Source organism: Zootoca vivipara, chromosome Z1 (genome assembly GCF_965207765.1).
Source record: "Zootoca vivipara chromosome Z1, rZooViv2.hap1.1, whole genome shotgun sequence".
In the NCBI taxonomy this organism is placed as follows: Eukaryota; Metazoa; Chordata; class Lepidosauria; order Squamata; family Lacertidae; genus Zootoca; species Zootoca vivipara.
The window spans coordinates 38585583-38601931 of NC_142583.1; the positions used below are offsets into that span (position 1 = coordinate 38585583).

Consider the following 16349-nt stretch of genomic DNA (forward strand, 5'->3'; position numbering starts at 1 on the left):
GTCCCCCCTTGAACCTCGCTACGAGGAGCGCTCGCGTTTCGGTGTGTGCGTAAAGTACAGCCTAGGAGCCTGGGGGCACCTTCCTCTTTGCTCTGCCTTGTGTGTGTGCGTGTGTGTGTCTCGTCTCCTCTCTCTGCCTCTCTGTCTCTCTCTCCTTCTCCAGCCTGTGTGTGAGCTGTGAGCACTGCTGCCGCCGCCGCCGCTGCCCTTTGATCCCTGCATTAGTGTTAGTTAGGGGCTTGGAGACACACAGGGAGCAGCCATAGACACCGCCGCACCAGCCCTCATTATTGACACCGCATATGAGCACACACTCTCCCTCGCCCATTAGATCCATTTCTATTGAAGAATATTGCGACCGGGGACAAGCCAGGTGCACGACCGGGGGAGGGGGGGAGAAGAAGAAGAGAGAGAGAGAAAAGGTGGGGGAGGAAGGGCAAGAAAAAGGGGAGAGAGGCGAGGCGGGGGGGCTCTTCTCCTTGGCTCCAGGAAAAGCAGCTTCTCAACCCCCCCACCCCCATTGCCCAGGAGAAGAAAACCAGCCCTTGCTGGGCAGCCACCCTTTGCCCCTGCTTTGTGCCTGCCTCTGCCCCTCTTTTGGGCTTTTTTAAAAAATATATTTGATCCCCCATTAAACCAAGGAGGAGAATGTGAAAAGGGGGGAAAATGCCCAGGAGGAAGCAGGAGCAACCCAAGCGCCTCTCTTCACGTAAGTGCTCCTTTTTTTTCTCCCTCTCTCCCTCCCCCCATTTCCCCCTTCTCTCCTTCTCTGTCTCTCCCCTCTCTCTTTCTCTCTCTCTCCCCCCACCCCCCGGTCTCTGCCTGCCTCCTTCCCCTCCGCAGCCTCCTCCGTTGTTTTGTGCATTAGTTTAGGGTTACAGAGGTGAAACTGACAAAGACACAGCCTGGGTTATTCCTCTTTTAGGTCTGAGCTAAGGCAGCCATGTTGGTGATGAACAGCCTTGTGCCCTTTTAATTTTTTTCTTCTTTCCCCCTCCATGTGTGCGCGCGTGTGTATGTGTGTGCGCGAGGGAGAGAGCGAGCCGGAGAGAGCGAGTGTGTGTGTGTCTCCCCTCTCCCTCCCTCCCCTCCCTCTCTTTCTTCGCTCTATTCGTCCTCTCTTCCCTCCCCTTTCTTGTGATTGTGCATTTGTGTGTGAATGGATTTCTCTCTTTAATGCTGGGGTGTGTATGTGTGTGTGTGTTGGTGAGGGGGGGGAGGAAGAGGCTTCTTTTTATTATCATTATTACTGTTATTCTTATTGGGGTGGGGAGTTGCACAATTGGAAACGAAAGCGGTTCGCTGGCGCCTTGCGCGGAATCAATCGCGAGGTCCGTCTCCGGCTAAAGGTTGCGGCTGGGCTCGCCGGCCCCGGAGCCGGGGAGGAGGCGAAGAGCGGCGGGGGAGGGCGAGGGAGGGAGCGGCGCGGGTGGCGGCGTCGGCGTGGGGGGGGGCACAGAGCGAGACACACACACACACGAGAGAATCCGGGGCTGCTGCTTGGCTGCCGCCGAGAAGCCAGCAATGATATTGGGGGGGGGGCTGCACGGGAGGCAGATCGTGGCATGCGAGGTCCCTGCAGAGCGGCGGCAAGCGAGCTCGGGGCTTCTCCTCGCGGCTGCAATAAAATGCAGGGTCAGATGGAGCCTGGGCGAGTCGGAGGCTTCAGCGCCGCCGCTGCCCCAGACCAGAGCAGCAGAGCGCAGGAAGGACTCGGAAAAGTGCCCTCCTCCTCCTCCTCCTCCCACAGCCTGCAGGCAATGCACACACCACACATTGACACAGCCGCTCACCCCGCGCTCTCCCTCCTTTCCCACCCCGCTTCTTCCTCTTCCACCTCCAACCCGCCGCTCTCCCCCCCCCCATTTTTCCTCCTTCCTCCTCAATTCTTTGCAAAGCAGTTAACTTTTTCTTCTGGTTCCCTGTGCTAGCAAGAAGCGATCGGGCGCTCTTGGAAGGAGGAGGAAATAAAGTGTGTTTTGTGTGGGGACACACGCATACAAATAATATGTCTTGTCTTTAAAAGAAAAAAAGAGCCTTCGCGTTGGCTTGGTGTCTCTCTAAAGAAAGGAGGAAGGAAGGCGGCGGAGGGGGCGGCGTGGGTGGATTTAGGGGTCATTTTCCTCCGCTCTGCCTCCGGCACATATGCTCGCTGCCTGCTCGCCCGGCCCCTCCCTGGCTCTGCCCCCGGGTTCAGTGTCGGCGGGGCTGAACTGCTTATGTGTCAAAGCCATGGTCGGTCACCTGAAGTTCACTGGGGAGGGAGGGAGAGGGAGAGAGGGCTAAGGTTGTCGCGGATGGCGTGTGTGCTTTGCGGGGTGCGCGCGCGTGTTTTTGTATGCCGGGGGGCTTCCCGCCGCCTTTCCTCCTCAGACAAAAGAGCGCGATCGATTACTTCCCTCTCTCCACAGATACATAATTTTCCGATAGTTTATCAGGGGAAGGGTCTTGGAGAGAGGACTGACCTCCCCCTCCCACTTTTCTTCCCGCCCTCTCGTCCTTTCTCTGCCTTCTCCCCTCCCCTCCCAAGCACACACTAGCAGCCTGCCACGCATGAACCGTAGCAGAGGTGGGGACACCAATGGCACCGGAGGGATCGCGCGCACCAACCGTTGCTCCTTTCCCTTGCCGCGCAAAGCCGAGGGAGAAGGGCGCCCTATTGGGCCCCTCCCGGGCCCGGCACTGTTGTAAGCAACCCGCCCCCGCCCCCCGCATCACCGTCTAATCGCCCTCGCGTTAGTGGATCCGGTTTTGGAATATTGAGGTTTTCCTACCCTAAAGAGCTAGTTACACAATTGAGTGGTAACTAAAGAGTGGTTACACAATTGAGTTTCCTGAATGTCTAGAGAGGGGCTACAATTGCATCTACTGCTAACGGCTTTTCTTTGGGTCACTTGCTTAAAAAAAAAAAGCGGTGGGGTGGGGGGCAAGGTCAGTAACCTTTCATTTTTTAATTATGTATTTTCATATGTATAAATCTCGGAGGGCTTCTGATTGAAAGTTCGCCTAGCCCTAAAATTCCATGAAGTGCAATATAAGAGCAAATGGGCATTTTCAAAGCATGCCGAGTTTTGTGGAGGCTTCTTTTTTAAAAAAAAACTAACGGAGGAGCCTGTGTATGTATGCATTGAGAGTCTGAACTGAGAGTTTTGGGAAGCGTGTTGTCTATGCGGTTGAAGACAGCTATGCAAGCAGCTGCAGACTGCCCCGCTAGTGACCTTGACCTAGACCTGGTGCTGCTGCCCTTTCTGTCTGTTTCTCTAGGGCAGAGATGAAATTCTGTCTCCATTTTAGCTCGCTAGGGAAGAATCTCCCTTGCTGCTTGTGTGGCTATACTTGGGTTGTCTTGGTGTGTCTCTCTTCCCCTCTCCCCTCCAAATGATTGCAAGTTTTATTACCCATTTGCTGTAGCTGTTTGTAGGGGAAGTTAGTGTTTATTATACTACAAGGTGCCGTGGCCTGGCGGGAAAGAGGGCTGTGAAAATTCCAGCTTTTAAAATGTGGTGCCCTGTTTCTTAAGTGTTGGTGCTTAGTTTTAAAGTATTTTAAGGACTTTCTGATGTGTGTGCCTTTGGAGGGGAAGGGTGTGTGTGTACCACTACTCTACTGTAAATGGATGGTGATTTAGGCCTTGTGTGTACTTTTTATTAAAGAAAACCAAACCTGCTATTAAAGACTCTATGAGACATTTGAATAAAAACACATGTACTGTATTTGACACCAAGCATTTGTGATGCTGTTTGTGTCCGGCGGAGACTACAAGGGTACAAGGCATTGTATCACCTCTAATAGTGTTAGGATGATAGGGTGTCAACATTAATTCTGTCCCTCCTCCCTTCCATGCAGCTATACAGGAAAGTCCTTACATGTTCTCTTATTAATTCTTAATAACATGTTAACAGAGTATTACAGCAGCACACACCACATCTTGTAGAACTCTCATACTAGAATTGGTTCACTACATACAAAGCAGGATCTTTTTTCTGAAGAGTGAGCCTTGTAAATTTTGGCATTCTTTCATAACAAGTAACAGCCGCTGTAAGAAAACGGGGTGCTTATGTAGTAGCTATACATGTCCATAGCTGTCAAGTTCTCCCTTTTTTAAAGGGAAATTCCCTTATGCTAAATAGGCTTCCTTGTGAGAAAAGGGAAAACTTGGCAGCTATGCACGTGTCCTGAGCTTGTTATGAAGGCCACAATCCTAAACTTGCCTACCTAAAAGTAAGTCTCACTATACTTGGCAGGACTTGCTTCTGAGTAAAAAGTCTGGGATTGGGCTGCAACTCCCAACTTTGCCCATGTGCTTCTATGTAATTACCGTACGTTTAAGGATGAACCATTGCCAGAAAAGTTCAACCCTGAGCACTTCACTGTGATATTATATGACTTTACTCAGCAGCAGTTTTATAACAGTCCCTGCTTTTCCACTGTTCCACTGTTTGGGCTTTTGTTAGATTCTTAGTTACCTTTTTCTTCTTGAGTGTTGTACCTCAGAAAAGCTGTTATACTTCAGAGCAATAAAAATAGTATTGTCTACCTTACTGATTGTGGTCGCCACCTGCAAATGACAAAAGTTAATTTCAGCTTGTTGGGAACTTGGGGGAAAATAGGGATCTAGAATCTAATTTCTAACTACATTCATTGAGAGAAAAGTTACAGGATAAACTTGACAATTATGATAGTTAAAATAATCTAATTATAGGAAGAGAGTAGACTGTAGTATGTAAAAAGAGACTTAATAACAAGAATAATAACTGTAGAAATAACTTCAAAAATGTGGTAAAGGCCACAGGACCCAAAGACCCTGTTAGGTTTGTGTAAGCACTTTTCTATGTGCATCAGGGCTATCCTGAGAACAGGTGAGGTGCAGGTGTTGGAGTGTTGAACTAGGATCATGGAGACCTAGGTTCAAATCCCCACACTGCCATGAAGTCCACTATCATACTAGTGCAAACAGTTATGGCCTCCCCCAAAGAATCCTGGGAATTTTAGTTTGTTAAAGAGGCTGAGAGAAGACCCCTTTCCTCTTGCAGAGCTACAGTTCTCAGAGTGGTCTGACAGCTCTTCTGTGGTGGGAATAGGGGCCTCCTAACTACTCAGCGCTCTTAACAAACTACTGTACCCAGGATTCTTTGTGGGAAGCCACAACTGTTTAAAGTGGTATGATAGTGCTTTAAATGCAGAGTGCAAATGGGGCCTTATGGCCCCGTCACTTCCTCCCTCCCTCTTACCTACCTCACAGAGTTGTTGTGAAAGAAAAATAGGACTGGTGGTAGAGAACAATGTTCCTTATAGGAAAGAAAATATATAAAGGCCAGAGAGCATCTTGGCTGTGAGTCCTGGAAGACTTGCTCCCTGCCTTGCTGGCCCTTTCCCAGCGCGCCTGGGAAGGGTGGCGCCCTGACTGACTCCAGCTACAAAAGCTGGAACAGATTATGGCTAGTTTTCAGCCAGAACTGACCGGAGCTCAGTTCTGGCAACTCTCAGGTGGGCACCATTATCGTGGTAAGAGAACAAGGAAGGTGTTTGTGGTGAGTTTCGGTGCCTCTTTTTCTAGAAAAATAGCACTGGGTTGAGGTATAGTTTTGAAGTTTTTGTTGCTGTTGTTGATGTTTGTTCTTTTGTATCTTTATTTTTAGATCTTCCAGTTTATGTGGAAATTGTTTCATTTGGTTGTGTATGTTTTGTTCATCGTTTGTGACTACTATTGTTATGTTTGTAATTATGTTTTGCATGTTGTAAGCTCCTTCAGCATAGTTTTAACTATGGAAAGGCATGGGCATGGCCAGGATTTATGTTAGGCAGGCAGGCTTTTGTTAGGGGAGGCCGAACCTCAGTTAGTGAAGTATTATTGTTTTTATTGATTGGGGGGAGCAGCTGCCCCCCCTCCGCTACACCTATGGCAGCATACAAATAAAATGATGGAGATCACACACACACACACAAACACACACATATATGTAATTAGTTATGGTGCTGACTGGCAGTAACTGGGGGGTGGGGAGCCACTTTCAGAAGCCTCAAAAGTTCCTCAGCCCATAACAGTCACCTGCACCACCCAACTTTAATCAACACACAGCAGTGGTAGGCCTACACTTAAGATTGTACATGTTGTCATGCCTGTCATTTATTAGGGGAGTTCACCGTTCAGTTCTACAAAATCTCTACAGTATTTTAATTCTGTCTTCTACATTTTTTTAAAGAAATAAGACATTTTACACTATGCATATGTGTCATTAAAAACAACAACAACTGTGTTGACATGCTCTTTTTTAACCACTGTTGGTTTCTAAATATAAATTTACAACTTAAAAGTGTCCAAAAATGGAAACATGATTTTAGAAAATAATAGTTGACATTTATAGAGTGCTTTGTATGTAGCTCAATAACCATTACAATATCCTTGTAAGGTAGGTCAGTGTCATTATCCCTGTATTGAAGATGAGGCAGGTGCTGAGGTTCAGAGACAAACATTAGCCAAAGATCAGATAGTTAATAGCGGGTAAAATTTGAAACAGCCTTCCTGCTTTACAACTATGCTACACTTGTTTTGGAAAAATTCCTGAGTTGTTGCTTGGGATCATTGCTTTATCAGCTGATCCTCCTTAGAGAAGGTTTGTAGTATTTTGTCAGAAATCCTCATGAGAACGTTTGTATGCTTTTTTGTGTTCCCCACAAGAGGTAGATAGGGAACTGAAATAATTCTTTTCTTGCCCTACTTTGTTGGAAAATCTGCTTGATATTATACCAGGATATCTCTAGCTTGGAATGGGCCTCAATGGGCTCCCCAAATATGGGGAGCCAGTAGTAGAAGAGAACATAATTTTTTTTTTTGCATACTTTATCTGTAATAGGTCTATCAACTGTCAAGTCTCCATTTCCCCCCAAACAGGTTGTTCCCATGGAATGGTTGAAAGGGAACAAAGGGGTCACAGGTGCCTGATTTGGAAGGTCTAATACCTTGGAAGGTCTAATAAAATTAGGAGATGGCATTTTCAGAAAGTTTGAAAATCATATCCCCAAACAGATAATGTATGCACGCTCCTGGATGAGCACTCTAAGCTCTAGATTGGAAGCCAGAAGTTCCATGTTTGTACTCTCATACCTGCCACAAATGATAGTGGAAATGCAAATAGGGAAACCTACAAATCACTTGAGTACCGTAGGGTTCATTTCATGAAAGCAGGAAATCTTAAAAGGGATTTGATGATCACAGCCTGCATTGTTAGAGTGCCAACTGATGCGCTTTTCAAGCATCTCCAGATCAGACCACTCAAATCCTAAGTCAAAGGTAGCAATCCTACACCACCCCGTTAGTGAAGAGGACCTACTGCAGTCAGTGGAGTCTCAGAGATCTGTTTGAAAAGACTATTGTATACAATTGGACCATGCCACTATCTAAGAACCCTGCAGGATCTGACCAAAGAGCCACGGAGCCCATCATTTTCTTCCCACAGGGAGTAACCAGATGCCCATGGGAAGCCTATTGGCAGGACATGAGCTCAGTAGTCCTCTCCCTCTTTCTCTCAGGCTCTTCTTATGTTCTATATTTATTGTGTTTCTAGAACAGGCATGGGGACCTGTGGCTCTCCAGATGTATACTTGCTGTTATCCCTGGCCATAAGAAATGCTGGTTGGGGCTGATAGAAGTTGAAACCCAACAACTTATGGAGGACAACAGGTTCCCTACCGCTGCTTTAGAATACAGTGCTAATTCTTATGTATACACTTGCCTATTATTTTATGTAGCTGTGTTACCATTTCCTTATGTAGAACCCCAGCATGTGATATAAGAACACTGGGCAGAATATTAAATGTGTGTTCCCAAGAGTACATAGAAGATGTTTGGGGGAATGGAGATGGAGACTACAAAGTACATAGTTTTGATGGAATGGCAGCTAGGCAGAGAGTAAAAACCTACTCAGAAGAAGGAAGGAAAATTGTAAAAAGGTTTTTTATTACAATAATGACTTTGACAATAGGACACTCAGTTTAAGGATGCAATACTATGTATACTTAATTAGGAGTAAGTCTCGTTGGGCTTATGGGACTTAACACTGAATAAATCTACATCATGCTGCAAAAATGAATGGAAATTCTGAAATATTGTCATAATGAATCTAGTCAATGTCCACACAGAGTGCATATATATATTGTGCATACCGGTATATATATTTTTAATTTACCACAGCAGGACATGGTTGCTACCAGGTCAAATTCACAAAATCCATTTAACTGACATTTCAGGGGATTTGGGGATGATGAATTGGTCTTGTGATCCTTGTTGAGATTACAGTTACCATGTCCTTAGGAATACTGGAAAAAGTAGGCCAAAGCAGCAAATGCTACATTTTTCTCTCACCATGACTCAGAACATTCAGAACGCTAGTTCATGAAACCAAAATCTTGCCCCACCCTCCCATCAGTTTAGGGACTTCATCATATAAAAAGATGATTTTAACCACGTGGCCTGAATCTTAGCCAAAGGAGGAGCCTGGCCACATGGGAGTTATGTACTGTGCATTTAATTGTTCAGTTGTTCAGCTGTGGACAAGGTCACCACAGGTGTAACAAGATGAAATAGAGCATAATGTGAAATTATTGCCTTAGGGACAAACCATTTGCAATTGAGTCCTAAGTCAAGAAGGCAACTCTTCGGTGTTTTATGTTTGGAAATTCCAAGTCTTAATCTCCAGTTGGGAAAGGAGCTCAGGTAGCAGTGCTGAAAAAGACCTTGATCTGAGACCATGGAGAGCTCAGAGTAGACAGTACTTCGTTTGATAGGGTATTTTTTCTGCCTCAGAATAGGAATCTTATTATGTTCCTCTTTGATATTCATATCTCTGTGGTAGTATCCATACTGAAGGTGTCAGTTTGTGTTCTGATGGCTCAATAATTAAAAGAACAAGTTTTGAGATTGAAGATCTTACTGTACTTTGTTTCTTAGCCATTAACTCACAGGCTAACCTTTGGCAAGCCATGATATTTCTGTGTTAGTCCCCATCAGTAAGTTTGGAACTGTTTGTTTACTTAATAAATGTATAAACTGCTTTTCTGGCAAAAAAACCTCTTCACAATGCAGTGTAAAGGTAAAGGGACCCCTAACCGTTAAGTCCAGTAGCAGACGACTCTGGGGTTGCGGTGCTCATCTCGGTTTAATGGCTGAGGGAGCCAGTGTTTGTTCCGCAGACAACTTCCAGGTCATGTGGCCAGCATGACTGAGCCACTTCTGGCGAACCAGAGCAGCGCACGGAAATGCCGTTTACCTTCCCGCTGGAGCGGTACCTATTTATCTACTTGCACTTTGACGTGCTTTCAAATTGCTAGGTGGGCAGGAGCTGGGACCGAGCAACAGGAGCTCACCCCGTCACGGGGATTCGAACCGCCGACCTTCTGATCAGCAAGCCCTAAGCTCTGTGTGCAGGTATAAAGATCACCACCACCAAATACTGCTTACATGTTAAAAACTTTTAAAACATCCAAAATTCAAAATACTTAAAATCTGTAAAAGCCAGCACAAAAACTGAAAGAGACCAGCAATAGAATTCAACACACAACATAAAGCAGCCATATCATTTTTGCAACCTAGCTGTGTGTTAAGAATATAGTAAAAATTATAATAACATATACTAATATAATAGAATCTAATACAAAGGCAAATTGAGTAGCTGTGAGTCATAAACAGTCCTAAAATTGTTTGGGTCCCAGGTTTCATTACATGCATATGCTTATGGCAGCAAGATTCAGTACTGTACTTTCAATTCTTACTGAGCTACCTTACAGGAGCCTTGTTAAGGTAATACACACAAGTCTTTGGAGTGATAAATGAAGGTACTTTACAAATACTTGGTACAAGCATTGAAAAAAGAATACTACAAGTGCTCTTTCAATACCACTGGGGATATCTGGTCATTCTGTGCAGGCTTTATATGCACTTTGTGAAGTGGCTGTGTTCAGACTTTGGTTAAAACGTTGTATACTGTACCTTACTTTTGGGGTAGGGAGGATAAAACTTGTGGCATATATATTTTATGTAAACTGCTTAGAGATTTTTCATGACACCTCTCTGTCTCTAAGAGTGGTTCAGAGGTAGGGAAAGCATATGAGTGCTGTATGAATGGTATCCTTTCCTACTGCAAAGGGTTTATTGCGCATGTATAATTATTTGTAACCATTATAATTACTGTAGGATATCGAGAACATGTAAGTGAAATTAGGGAGTTCACAAAGCAAACCTGTAGCAAGACTACCCCCCGTAATCGACAATAGTCAAAGGAGGGAAACAAATATAGCAATCCAAAGGAATGTGTGTACTGTAATTATTTTTCGAAGCATATAATTAGTATAAAGTACCCATGTGTGTCTCGCTAATAAGTATAAAATTGTTATATAAAAGATTGAGCACAAGAAATAAACTGGGGTTCCAAAAAATAAAGGGCTTCTAATGTACTTGAAAGATTTTCCTGTTTTGATTAATGGTGCGTACAGAGCCCCAGCAGTGAGGCAACAATGCCGTACAAACACTATATCATCAATTAGAGATGAAATTTCAGAAATAATTAGATGATAGATTTATGGAGTTGCCCGTGATGGAATTGCTGTGGAACTGATGCCTTCTAGATCTGTTGGGATCCCTGACACAAGTCGCAAACCTTCCTTGATGTCTTAGTCTGCATCACACACACACACACACACACACACAGAGAGAGAGAGAGAGAGAGAGAAGCCTTGTGTACACGGCTTGCTAATATCATTATAGCATGTTAATGCAGGAGGCTGGTGGGCATAAACATTAGAACCTACAATGACAAAGCCTCTGGGGAACTCCTGGATTCTTGTACATTTGGCAGGGGTACCATCATCCCAGAAACCAGGAGAAATTGAGTTTGCATTTTTGACACTTTTATTTTTGGATTAATGCATACTGAATACTATTGCAATATAATACAAGTGGGGCCTGCAGCCCACCCCCTTTAGGATACATCTTTATATTGGTGCAGGAAGAGGAGTTTTTGACGTAATTTTTTTAAAAAAATGTATTGCTCTGATCTCCAAGCCTGCAAAAGAGAACCATAAAACAGATCAAGTTTTTTACTTGCACTCCAGTATGACCCCTACAGGCTGTTAATGGGCTTGAGTAAACCAATCCCCTCTTCTCTCCCCAACCCCTTCTTAGGTAGTTTTGATTTCTTTTAAAAACAGGTTTCTTCCTTGTAATTTACAAACTTCTATACTTCTATTTGCCTAGAGACTTCCACCCGAAGCATGTAGAAACCACTACCTTCTTTTTGGGAAGCCCCATCTTCCTTTCAAACTAATAGGCACCCAAACACACAAATTTGCTTATTGGGAATTTCCTAAAGACTCCTTATGTCAGCTGAGTCTTCATCCACAACCACAAAGTTACTTTCATTTGCCCCGTTTTGCTTGTGGCAGTTCTTAATAGTCTTGAGAACCTCGCTGAGAGGTATTAAGGTGTACAAGGGGAATATCTATATGTTATTTTCACTGTTTAACTGCTGTAGTAAGTCATGATACAGCTAATTTCTGACAAGAAGATCCATGCAGAGAAAATTGTTAGTCTATGTGTGATTGAGTTAATAATTCCATTACTATCGCAGTCATTGAATGAGTTTGGTGATTTTCTCTCCTCCCCCTTTTTAGTGTAAACAGTGGATGTTGTGTGTTAAATTACCTAAAACTATTGACCCTTATTTTCTCAACCCTCTACTTCCTTTTGACTATTGTGGTAAATAAAGTACATTGAGGTAGCTCAAACCCATATATTCCACTCTGCTCTGTTAGAAATTATATGTCTGACCAAAGCCATATAGTCATTTCTGATTAACAAGGGCTTCGTAATGTAAAATGCCCATTGATTTCAAATACGCGCCCATTTTCCTTTGAATGGCGTTTGGGATATGGTAGAGATGCAAATTGAGGTAAAGTTCAAGTGCTGACTCTATAAACAACCCCAATAAGAGGAACAACTGTGTCCAGGGAAACAGAACAGAATGTATTCTTTCAATGAATGACAAAATCATCACCAATTTGTAAATGTAGTTCCCTCCCTGGCATGTCAAAGGCAGGAGTGGGAGAAGGGATTAAGAACAGATATAAAACAGAAGGGTTAGGAAGAGCTGGTCAGTTCGGAATAAACTATTAGTAATTTTCTGTAATTGAATCAAAACAGATCCCAGAACTAGATAATGAGAGCATGACCTACAAATGAGGACTTTTTGGAAGGCAAAAGGGCTTGTAGCACAAGGCTTTGTAAAGCCATGTGATGTCAAACTCTTCACTTACTTTGTAAATAATGATGCTGGGTCTAGTTTCCAGTGTGACCACTTTCTGTTGCGTGGTTTGTTGAGCAAGATACTGTAAATCAAATGCTGTAGCTATAATTGTTTTTTTAAGGAAAAAGATTGTACAGTATAGACAGTGTATAAGAAAATAGTGCGTGCACACAGATTTCAAACATTACATGATGCCTAACAGTTGGGCATTTTCTCTGTCTCTCTCTGAAATATAGATTTGTATTTTCATCCTCGGATTGTAAATTAGATTTTAATGACGTCAATGGGGAAACATCCATAGCTCAATAGTAGAGTACATGCAACCAGGGGTGCCAACTTGAACAAAATTTTGTGGGGAGGCAGGTAAGCCCTGCCCCGCATAATCAATCACAGGATGCAGTGCACACACACCATTTTAATGTTTTATTGCCGGGGGGGGGGGAACCTCAGCTCCTAGGAGTTGGCTCCTATGCATGCATAGACATGTGAAAGGTCCAAACTACATGGCAGCTCCAGGTAGGGCTGGGAAAGTTTCCAGTCTCGAATCCTGGCGAGCTTCTGCCAGTTGGACCAAAGTTCTGACTTGGGCCACATTCACAGCCATACATTTAAAGCAGTATGATACGATTTTAAAATGTCATGACTTGACCCAAAGAATCCTGGGAGTTGTAGTTTGTTATGGGTGTTGAGGGAGACCCCAGCCCCCTCCCTGAGCTGCAATTGCATGTTCCTTGTGAAGAGATATTGATTGTTAAAACCACTCTGGGAATTTTAGCTCTGGGAAAAGAATTAGGGTCTCCTAACAATTCTCATTACCCTTAATGGACTACATCTCTCAGAATTCTTTGGAGGAAGCCATGGCTGTTTAGAGTGGTATCATAGTGCTTTAAATTTATTGTGTGAATATGGACTTGGTATAAGACAGTTCTCTGTGTTCCATATTTCAAAGTACTGCACACATTTAGAATCTAAATGGAATGGTTCTATGCAGATGATACTGCTAGTCTGTAAAGTTTTGAATTAAGTTATGCTGCCTCATGACCATTCAAAACTTTATTATAAAACTTTTAGGCTTGTTTCTTTTAAAGAAAAAAAATGTGTAGTATATGATGCTGTTTGCCCATTCTTCATGTTGTTTGCCACAGATGGAGGTAAAGAGTACAATCATCTAATTTTGCTAGGATCCTGTTGTCTAGCACTCTGAAGGCAGATATGGGCTTAGATTTATTTATAGGTTTTATAGAAGCTGCCCAATAACATTAATCTTGGTGGCTTGCAAACATAAAATAGTAGATGCAGTATTAAATTAGAATATCATAAAACAACAATCACAGCATAAAAGCAGAAGTAGACAGTTGAAACCAGACCTAGTAATGCTTCAAGTAGATCCAAGAAATCAATGAGCCAAAAGTTATGTTTTATGGGTGTTCAATTTCAATAGGTTTACTCGTAAGTCTGTCCAACTATGAATAAACCAGGTTTCACCATTTAAAATGAACATTAAAAAAATAATTAAAATGAACACTCCCTGGAGCACTTTTTGTTCTGATGTCATATTCATGGATTTACCATATATCAGAGCCATGGTGGAGCCACAAGTTGCCATATTCAATGCAAATTCGGGATCAGTGTCTTCTAACCAAGGCTCCTTGCAGTACATTGGTAGTCTAATGAATTTACCTTTACCTTTAGTGCATAGGTATAATCAGGGCTGGAAGCAAATGCTGAAGGCCCTTCAGTGTTAGTTTGTTTCTGTACTTATCCTGGTGGGTGCTGGCACTCACAGTGACATGTAGTTACGAAATAACTTGATTCCATGGATTAACAGGGAAATTTGCAGCCACCTCCAGGGGGTGGCATACAATAATTTGGTTACATGTGCAGCAGCCCAGGCTGCTGTGTATCCATCTAACAGCAGACCTGCCTTTTTTCAAGGGCCTTTCATACAGAGTCACTTTATCTAGCAACAATTTCCTTCTAAGAATCTTCTCCACCTCGTGAGTCCCCATTGGTGCTTCATCAGCCCGCTCAGACACACTCCTAGGCTGTTGTTCCTTTTCTTTTTCTGTCTCCCTCTTGCCATCCCTTTTCCAGCAAGTCAGCCCTTCTTAGGTCAGAGCTACAGGTGTTCCCAATGCTCCACAGTCCCATTACATTACACTACCCACCATTTTGGGAGGTGGGGAGTCTAATTCTTACATCCAGCTAATCTAAATGATAGTCCTCAACCAAGCAGGGTGCTCTGTGCTCTTGCTGCAATTGTCTAGTTCTATTTGTCTCGGGGCCCTAAAGAGTCCTGAACCAGTTGCTTATTCTCCTGCATTGATGGTTCCACTTCAGATGTAGCTGTATCCTCCCATCTATGGAACTCACTCCCTTTATTCATTGACTTTGCAAGGTATGGCATTGTCTTCTGAATCTGTGTCATCTACAGAGTTTGTGCATGAGTATAAGACACTGATGTCTTAACTTCTTTGCATCTCTGAGAACTGGTTTTGTCAGTGAGAAAAAATTATTTGGCTGGTACATTGATTTTGTGGCAAGCTGTTGTTCTGCAGGATCAGGGCCCAGGTATAGTTTGAGTCCATTTTAGTATAGGACAAAGATATTCCCACCTAGAACTGGCAATGGATGACACTCTGTTAAACTATTGTGTATGAACCTCTGTGTTTTTGCTGCAACTTAAGTTACCGTAGATCAGGCATCCCCAAACTGCGGCCCTCCAGATGTTTTGGCCTACAACTCCCATGATCCCTAGCTAACAGGACCAGTGGTCAGGGATGGTGGGAAATGTAGCCCAAAACATCTGGGGGGCTGAGGTTTGGGGATACCTGCCATAGATGTTTCCACTTTCTATGGTTCTTGGCCCAGACACTCCCTCACTTGCTATGCATGATAGAATCATAGAGTTGGAAGAGACCACAAGGGCCATCCAGTCCAACCCCCTGCCAAGCAGGAAACACCATCAAAGCATTCTTGACATATGGCTGTCAAGACTCTGCTTAAAGACCTCCAAAGAAGGAGACTCCACCACACTCCTTGGTAGCAAATTCCACTGCCGAACAGCTCTTACTGTCAGGAAGTTCTTCCTAATGTTTAGGTGGAATCTTCTTTCTTGAAGTTTGAATCCATTGCTCCGTGTCCGCTTCTCTGGAGCAGCAGAAAACAATCTTTCTCCCTCCTCTATATGACATCCTTTTATATATTTGAACATGGCTATCATATCACCCCTTAACCTTCTCTTCTCCAGGCTAAATGATTATAGTACTCCTTTTGCCTCTGTGTGACTTTATGCTGATGGAGCTTCACTGCTGGGCTTACAGTGCTAAAAATATCAACTAATTCAGTAAATATGCGTAGGGTTTGTATATTTTACCGGCACATCTGCTCCATTCAACAATTCTATGGGGAGAGTAGTCTCATTCCCAAACATTACTATATATGGTATGTGGCACGTGGATGACTGCACAATAGATCTGTAGGCCATCATGACATAGGGGAGCATTCTGTCCCAGTTCTGCTCAAAAGATAACAACTTACTATAGCTGTCAGTGAGAAATTCAAGTGTTCCGGTAGCCCATCTGGATGGTAGGGCATGGTGCAGGTTTTTCTTATCTCAAGAACGTTGCAGGTCTTGTGGAATACTCATGATTCAGAATTTCACCCTTGATAAGTGAGACAGGAGTAAGGAGAACATGAACCGAGTTCACCTAGATTCAGGTAGGTAGCCATCCATGTTGGTCTGACGCAGTCGAAATAGATAAAAAAAAATACTTGCTTGTTTGATCACTGTGGGAGCTATGGCTATAACAAGTAGTTTCGTGATCACATGGATTGCATATATTTTATGATTTCACCCCATCCTTAACTGTTGTGGACCATCCAGGCTAGTAGAGTTCGTTTGTGGGAGTCTTGTCTTCCCGTCCAAAGCAGCCATATCCTGGAAGAGGAAAACACCTACCTCAACTCCCAGCCTCTGTTCCCCTTGTCTCAACTCCCAGCATGTCACCCTTCTGTTCTCCTTCTTTGTCCGTCTCAGCTTGCCACTGCATA

The 16349-nt window shown here is 43.8% G+C and overlaps 1 protein-coding gene across 6 annotated transcripts in view; it reads left to right on the forward strand.

Annotated features, from left to right (window-relative positions):
* Positions 1–253: 253 nt before the first annotated feature.
* ZNF827 (zinc finger protein 827) overlaps positions 254–16349 on the forward strand; it is a 109501-nt gene continuing 93405 nt past the window's right edge. For 2 of the 6 annotated variants that reach the window (XM_088660268.1, XM_088660267.1), the window contains exon 1: positions 2487–2687. In XM_088660268.1, the coding sequence (XP_088516394.1) occupies positions 2582–2687 (106 nt within the window). In that variant the 5' untranslated portion in view covers positions 2487–2581. Of the gene's footprint in view, positions 710–2486; positions 2688–16349 lie in introns of those variants that run through there. The other 4 variants (XM_088660264.1, XM_088660265.1, XM_035111673.3 and 1 more) reach the window with 3 other exon arrangements.